Here is an 8,720-nt window from a genome sequence, read left to right as displayed (position 1 = left end):
AATTGAATGCCGTTAATTCCTTGTATTTTAATTCTAGAAAAAGGTTCCCGGCTTGTTCTAAGAGTTCCTGAACAAATTAATGGAGAAATGTCTTTATCAATTTGTGAAGTGCGAAATGCTTTCCCAGCTCCGATAATAGAAATAAGCGTTGACAAAGTTGTGAAAACAGATGTTCAACAAAACGATTTATTTAATGGATCTTCACATACGTTTACCAGCACAGCAACCATGACAAAGACGAACAAAACATGGAATGGAAAACGAATGTGCTGTACCAAGAAAACCAAATACGAGTTTGGTCTTGGAAATGTGTCAGTATGCAATGTAAGTTCGGAGAGTATCGATTGTATAAGCACGCGTATTGGTAAATAATAAAGCAGTACACTGATATAAGGTATCACTTACTTAATATTACCTATTTTGTTCAGACTATATATTTTAATAGTTGGAAGTAAAATATTCCATTTTTGAGTGGATATCATGAAGAAGGAAATTCTGAATTGAAAATGGTAAAATTTATATTTAAGAGTTTGATTTATTCTGTGCCAGATTCATCACTAGATCTTTCCATGTCCTTAAATAAAAGCATGAATATAACAACAGTGTTTCTGTCTGTTTTCGTAACATATCATGTGAAACGAATTTATCAAACCCGTCTTGAACAATTGAATGGCCAAGCGACATTTATTATTTCTAATACGTTTAATAAAACAATTTAACGAAGGGTAAAAACGGGAATTTCAGTTATGTTTCCAATTCGATTTACTAAATCAATAAAGACATTGCTTGGGGAACTTTATCATAGTAAAAATAGTTGCGATTATTTCACAACTTGGTCTGATCAATTTTGTCGACTTTCGTTCAAACTCTCAGTAAAGCCGTTTTTGATGTAGTCTTATATTTTATTCTTTCAAAGGGATTCGTTTCTCCGGATTTAAGCTTATATATTACTACATCTTGCATTTAGTGTTTTACCAACTAGTAACAGGATTAAGATCAAATATATCTTAAAAAGTACAATAACTGTTGCTTTCTCTTAGCTGTGTATTCCTTTTACTTTATTACTTTCTCAAATATTTCTACACTATTTAATGTATCAAAAAAGTATAAAGATCTTTGAAAGGATGCACATTTGGGAAAATATGTTGGTATTTCTTTACTTGAAAAAGTCACATTTATTGAAAAGTTTATCCTAGTGTTCTGTTTTCAGATCCGCCGTTGGACCTTTCGATGTCTTTACACAATACACATGACTATAATAAGAATGGTTACAACTGTTTCTTAAACATGTCTTGTGAAACAGATGCATCAAATCCGCCCTGTACAATTGAATGGTCAAGTGACAACGAGGATTTAAGATACGTTTATATAAAAAAAACCGGACGAATGGTGACAGTGGGAGATACCGTTCTATTTCCAACGTGCTCTTCAGTGTCACGACAGGCATGGCTGGTGGAACTATTACATGTTCAACAAGGTGCGATCATTTCCCATCTGCTTTATATAAAGACTATTCATTATCTTCTTCAGGTGAGTTCTCGGTCATATTCATTGCTGATCTTTTCACTTTCTTAATCAAAACAAGAGTGCTTTTATCGACGAAATATATCAATTATATCTGATTACACATATGTATGATAACAATTGTGTTTGATTTGCTGCATTCTAATCTACTTTTAACATATAACTTAATTGAGAGAGACTGTTTATTGAAATCAGTGCCACTTTAATCCGCAGATAACATGAACGTTTATGGCATAAAAGGACTCACTGAATTTTGTGTTGAATAAGTATTTCTTAAACAATATGCAACACTAAATAGGCAAAAATGAATTAAGTCCGGCTTACCTTGTTGTTTGTTATTCTATTTATTCATAATTCTATTATTGTTTTCGATTACTCTTCAGAGTTTTTTATGGAATCAGATATTATAAAGGAGAGCAGCCCTAAAATACTTAACTTAACCTGCCACTCTGGTGAACCATGCATACCATGTGAAATTGTGTGGAGCAGCAACTCTGTTTATCTTTACCCAATATCGACATCGCAATGGACAAGCAACAGTGGCTCCGGCTACATAAGTGTTTCAAATGCGCTCTACTTCATTACTAAATATGTGGACGGAAAACGGATACAGTGTTCTGTAAATTGTTCGAACGAGTCTTCATATTCAATCAATAGAACATACACAATTTCCTTTCAAGCTGTTCAAGGTACGTTTGTTGCTATTATGTTTCATATGATATTATATTTCATATATGAAACGCAATAAAAACAAATATAATAGATGGAATAAACAATAGTTACATAAACTTTCCTAACCAAACTGAATACCTGAGCAGGAACTGTTATCTAATTGCAGAATCAACTACCATCTATACATCCGTTGTAACCAAACAATGGCATACGGCGGTTCTTTGTGCCTTATCAGGAACCTTACTACTTGCACTTGTTACAGCGTTGACCGTGCTTCTCTTTCTTCGATTCAAACCTCATGGTAATTATTGAGACACTTAAAGGAAAATGAGTTTCTTTTCAATATATGTTTAATATATCAATATCGTTGAATTTATTTTTCAAGTTGGGTGATTTGTGATCGCTCTTTGTCCCTTGGCAATCTTTTATTTAATAACAATCTAAAGAACCGTCAACTTTACCACAAGGTTTGACGTTTTCGAACGTATTTGATTTTGACTGCTAAGGCGTTTGTACATTTCCTTAGCGAAAACATGACAAATATTTATAAGCGCATTCTAACGGGCAATTTTGTTTGACACAGCGTATGAAAGGTTCCTACGCCTAAGAGGACCTGTAGCTAGCGATCCTAGTAGACATGTGTACGATGCTGTACAGTCTACTGTTGAGACAACTGCGCTTCACGATATAGTAAGTTTATTGTTTTAATCTAGTACAAGTATATGTATAAGAAAAAGATGGAGAGAAAAAATTGTTACATCCGCTTCATACCAATTGAGATTAAAGGGGCTGCACGTGTTTAATTATTTTAGCCAACATGTGATTGTGTAAAGTACCATTCAAATTATATGAAAATTGATTTTTTTTAGATAATTTCACTCATGATATTACTGAGAAAAGGAATCAATATTTGCAAAATATGACTTCTTTTATCTATAACCATTAATTATATTTGAAATAGATTGTGATATCTTAACAATGTTTTCAGTTGCTTTATATAATTGAAAGCGAAGAACTTACACATCTTGTTTTATCCTAGCCCCGCTTGTGATTAAGTACCATTAAAATGATACGAAAATTAAATAAACAATGTTTATTGAATCATTTCTGAGAGGGAACCAATGTTTATATAGTAATGTTTTTTTCATCTTTCTGATATTTATGTAATCTATTTTATTATATTGCATTATATTTAAGAGAAGAATATCTGCAATGGTCCTGTGAACACATCTCCACTATCGGTCATGGAAGAACACCAAGTCCGCTCAAACAAAAACGTATGTCACTACGACTATGTGGATACTGCATCCGTCCAACAAGACCAAAGGACAAATACAGCGGCTGGAACTTATATACACGCGATATAAAGCCACATATATGACCAATCAAAGTGTGTAATTGTAAACACAACCAATGTCCGCGTACTGCCACTCATCCGGTACACGCCCTTGTCTCAGAGAGCGTTGACTTTTAGTTAAATAAAGAGGTTGTTTTCAAAGTCATTTAGATTACCTGAAGTAAAACCTTTCTGGTTAAGAAGGGTTTGTTGCTACGCTCACTCCACCATTCTTAATTATCAAGATGTTACGTCAAGTTATCTTAGTAACTAATACAAACAGTATAATTGATATTGATTAAAATGGGATTGTACATAATGAGTATCATTGTAATTATGCATACGTTCTATTAAATAATTGTTTTAATTCACATCCATCCATGATATTACATTTTATGACTAGCATTGTATGCATCGTGCGTCATATTGACGTATTTTAAACACATATTTTGTATATATTGAAACTGAATATTTTCTTATTCTGCTTATTCTTACAGAATTTATAAATAATTGGCGCATGAACATAGCTGCAGACAGAGTTAAGAAAATATATAAACTCAGTGTGTCGTTGTCTGATGTATCGATTTTCTGGTTATGTCGAACTTAATCCCTGTCCCAAATTTAATTCCTTCTATTTTCGAGATAAAACAATTCCGCTTATGTCGATTTTTTCGCTATGGCAAGGTCATATGTCAGTCAGTGCGGTCGAATATCACACATTTCCATTACACTTTATGTTGAACTGCAGATCGAGCTGGAGTTGTGAAATGTACATGACGATTTGCGGCATGTCGCTTGTAAAGCGTGAGAGTCAAAACAACAAGATAGAGCGCGATTAGTAGTTGATAAATGTATTAGACATTTACTTCGACATCATGGGGAAAACCGTGTATAAAAAAAAATCAAGCATAGAAGCTTTTTTTAAACTGTTGTAATTGTATCATGTATTTTATCATATGTGTATGTTCTGTAGTGCTTGAATGTATGTGTTGTTTACTATATCAAAAATGTGCTACACTATGACCGTTTAATGTGCATTATCGTTGTTTACTAAATCATGTATTCATTTGTTTTATATTTGTGTTAGTGTAAAGTGTTAAATAAAGTGACAAACAGAAATTCCAGTTTTTATTTTCAATAATAAACCTGCTGAATTCACGACGAAAACATATTTCAAGGCCGGTTCAATGTTGGATGAAAATGGCGGATGAAAATATCAGGGAAAACCTAATACGGACACTTATGTCTTAAGTTGGGTGCTACATTTTTATGTTTCTCGGTTGTGTCAAAAGTATTTCTGGATGTCCAAACGACTTTGACATAATGGGTTTTGACTATTATTCAAAACTGAACGTTAAGTAAATAAAAAGATAAAAGTTGAAAGGGAATGTGTGAGAAAACTATAAAATGTCACAAAACCTGCCCTTATCAACCCATTTTAACTGCCAATTTAAACAAGTATTATTTCGTAATTATGAGCATGTCATGCCTCTACCCTGTTTTGGTACGTATGATTCCGGACGCGTTCGGGATTGTCAGCAGCTGGATTCGGATCACAAAACATAACAAATTCACAATAATGGCAGTAATAGAATGAATTCATTTACAAATAAATCGTCAATATGAAAATATTTTTGACGAAAAGATACGAAATTCTGTTCAGGGAAAATCCCTGAGCAAATTCTAATACTATTGTATTTGACTAATCGAATTTGCAGTCCTAAATTATCCGACCTTCGTCGCTTAAAGTCAAATATAGAAATGACGTATATAAATTATTACAGTAAAGTCTAAACATATTGGATGGCACATGTGATTCAAAATACTCATTAAATGTGATTTTGAATGGTACATGTTGGCATAAACGCAAATCCAATGAGAAGATGAAAAATACCTAGGAATTTTACTCGGCAAATGATAATATTGCTCTTATGTTTTAGTCCATTTGGTGTATAACTGTAATTATATTCAGCCTTATTGTGTGTGTTTGACCGCGAAATGCATAGAAACCATCAACATGCACAACAACGAAACTTTGTAGTGTGTGATATGCACACACTTTCGGCAGAATTCCAATTCCGTGGTTTGCACTAAATTACAATTTAAGATATATGATCCCTCGTCTGTTTAAACATTTTTTAGTTAAATATCGTTAATGTGAACCATTGTTAAATAGTCTATCCTCTTTGTGAAAACCCTCTTGTAGCTGTATCAGTTATCAAACTTAAAAAAATATGATAGCTCCACATCGACCAGAAATATCTGTAAACTTTAACGTAAAGACTGTAATAACAACAAGGGAACAAATGTCTACTTTATGTTGATTGATCAATGCTCAATACAAACAGCATGATAAGGCAAACATAAAAATAGTGTTTGTTTTAAAATGTAAAAAAAGTAATTGAAAAAGGAAGAGGGTAATCAAAACAAATGTACTTGTCAAAACAATTTTGATGAATATAGATATATGTAAAGGCCTAAAAAAGTGTGGTTCGGGTCACCCGACCCTACCTGAAAAATACCGCCGACCCTACTGTTTTTTGGTGGGACTTGCGAAATAAAATCGCCATTTTGTGCTAGGTACAGAACTGTACGGTTGTGTACGGGCGTTATGCTCGACGCATCGCAAAAATATGAGTTGTGCGAAACGCTACAGCAAAACAAAAATAAGTTGTGCGAATCGCTACACAACAAAAAAATGGCGACCAATTTCGCCGTCATTAACAGCGTAAAAACTGCGTGTGGTCGCCAAAACATTACAGGACGTCGGGAGTTCTGACACAGGCTGATGCCTGACAAAATGTGGCTTTATTTTAAATTGTGACCGAAACCTGGGTCTGTTGCCATTTGTACAGTTTATAAAATATTCCTAACTTTACTTCTTGAAGAATGGCAGAGAAAAGTTTTTGATATGCTGAAGCAGGCCAGTATTGCTATTTAATTATCAATATGTCTTGCTTACGGAAGGTGTGTAACGAATGACAACGAAATTCGGCTAGCGCAGTTGGGAGAGCGCTGGTCTATCAGTAATGGTTTGTTTATCCAGGAAAATCATTGTTACCGAATGTTTAAGCAAACAAATCTGTACCAAACGAAAAAACTAAAAAACAATCATAACAAAAAATCCCAACCAACCCTACCTATACTTGAGGGCCATGTAACCCTAAGCACACAATTTATTTTTCTTAGGCCTGAGCATAACTAATGTTTAATACATATATATATATATATATATATATATATATATATATATATATATATATATATATATATATATATATATATATATATATATATATATATATATATATATGGACTTTGACATATGTAATAATACTATGCATGTTCTTATATATTCTAATTTATTGAATTTGTTGAGCATCCGGCGTAGAAGCGCAAGATTACAAAAATAATTCTTTGAGAATATGTTAGAATGTGGCAAATTAAATGTTTGAAATTGTGTGCCGCCCGCCATTAGGTATCTCCATTCTTCCTCACTCCCCCAACGGTAGAAAGGTGTCGTTTTCAGAATTACCTCCTTCTTTACAGGTCCGATAACTGATAACGCTGCATACTACTTACTGGTAGAACAGGTCATTCAAAAATGTTGGATTAATATTTGTGAAACACAATGAAGAAACAACGGTTTACACAATGATTATAATATACTTTATTTTAATCAGAACAGTCACCCGCTCTCCGAGAAGGAAGTGTTCGGAAATTTGTGATTTCAGGAACCGACATTCAAACTTAAGTTAAACTAAAATAAGCCCGTGCTGTCGAGCATGACTGTCACACAGATCGATGCGTATTCGACAGATTGCACATGCACGTCATTTGGCTCGTCGTTAATTTGACCTTTTTGTCCGACTGTTGAGTTCGTTAGTCATTCAGGTATTAAGACGACTGCTAGAAAGTATTTAAGCAGAGCTTATCAAATACGTATTCTTCTCCAGCTCCTTTCTACATTTGTTAGTATTCTTCGTCCATTATATATCACTATTACCGCATATCCCATTCCGAGTTTGAAGCACTTAACAAATTTAAAGTGACAATTTTGGCACAACTTATATAACACACAGTCTGGATGTTTAGAAAAAACGTGGAAAACTTAGCAAAACAAGAAATCAAAATTTTGACAATATTTATCCATTATACCTAAGCGTTGTGGTATGGTAATGTACATGCCAAAGAGCATCAACAGCGTAAATGATTTTGAGCTAAATCTATAATAAGAAGGGCGCCATTGTTTCAACGTAGAAACAGAGTGTACGTAACCACACAATTTAACAATCACACAATATCTTTTAAGCCCCTGCGGTTGAATATTAATTGACAATGACCAGGACTTGTAAGAAAAGCTTAATAAAGGAATAAAATGCACGTTCTAAATAAAAAAGCACATAATTTTAATCAAGGCTCAGCACAAATAAATCAAGAGAAACTGAAGCAATGACACAAAGATTCATCGACAACCATGTTAAAACTCACAAGTATGAATAACACAATTTACGCTTATCAAATGAGACTAATACACTTATACTATTATTTTTGACATATTTAACTGTATTAACTCGACCTTTAATATTTCACTATATCTATATCATTAATTGATAAAACGCCTAACCATGGGCAGGGATATCCATTGGAGTGAGAGAGAATGCATAGAAACTCACTTGGGGAGTAATGTCAACCCGCTTTACACAAACTTGTACCTTGTTTGATAGTGCTTCCCTGCTTTCGTCTATACATTAAGCTCTCTATACATCGGAGCCGCTACAATATGGCGGAATTTAACCATTGAATAAATTGCGTGCGGATAAATAACATGTCTTGAAATTTTAACATACACTGGCTATTAATAGATGTCCTTTAAAACATGGTCCAAATCAGTTACCCCACCCACTACTTCGTGACTGTTATAATAACTTGTATTGTTCGTGCTGTTCATATTATCAAAATTCTACGATACTGTCGTTTTGGTAAGAAGTTCTGCAGGTGTGGGCAAAACAAGTTTATTTTCAATACAATCGTACACATAATGTCACAAGTAAGCCAATCGATGAGACAAGCATTTAACTGAAATTGGAATCGGTTGATTTCTTGAATGACTAAAAAATCTACACGATGGGGAGCGACAAACATAAGCTTTAGTGGATGTAAGTTTATGCACACATGTGTTAAAATG

General features: G+C 33.6%; 1 protein-coding gene across 1 annotated transcript in view; it reads left to right on the top strand.

The window, feature by feature from the left end:
* LOC128233537 (uncharacterized) overlaps positions 1-3,734 on the top strand; it is a 3,857-nt gene extending 123 nt beyond the window's left edge. The window contains exons 2-7 of the mRNA XM_052947254.1: positions 38-324; positions 1,211-1,530; positions 1,908-2,213; positions 2,363-2,497; positions 2,780-2,886; positions 3,394-3,734. Of these exons, the coding sequence (XP_052803214.1) occupies positions 1,446-1,530; positions 1,908-2,213; positions 2,363-2,497; positions 2,780-2,886; positions 3,394-3,420 (660 nt within the window). The 5' untranslated portion in view covers positions 38-324; positions 1,211-1,445 and the 3' untranslated portion in view covers positions 3,421-3,734. The remainder of the gene's footprint in view (positions 1-37; positions 325-1,210; positions 1,531-1,907; positions 2,214-2,362; positions 2,498-2,779; positions 2,887-3,393) is intronic.
* The last annotated feature ends 4,986 nt before the right edge of the window (positions 3,735-8,720 follow it).

The sequence above is a fragment of the Mya arenaria genome, chromosome 5 (assembly GCF_026914265.1).
Source record: "Mya arenaria isolate MELC-2E11 chromosome 5, ASM2691426v1".
Classification (NCBI taxonomy): Eukaryota; Metazoa; Mollusca; class Bivalvia; order Myida; family Myidae; genus Mya; species Mya arenaria.
Note: the sequence above shows the minus strand (reverse complement) of the source record. Positions and strands in the feature narration are given on the sequence as shown.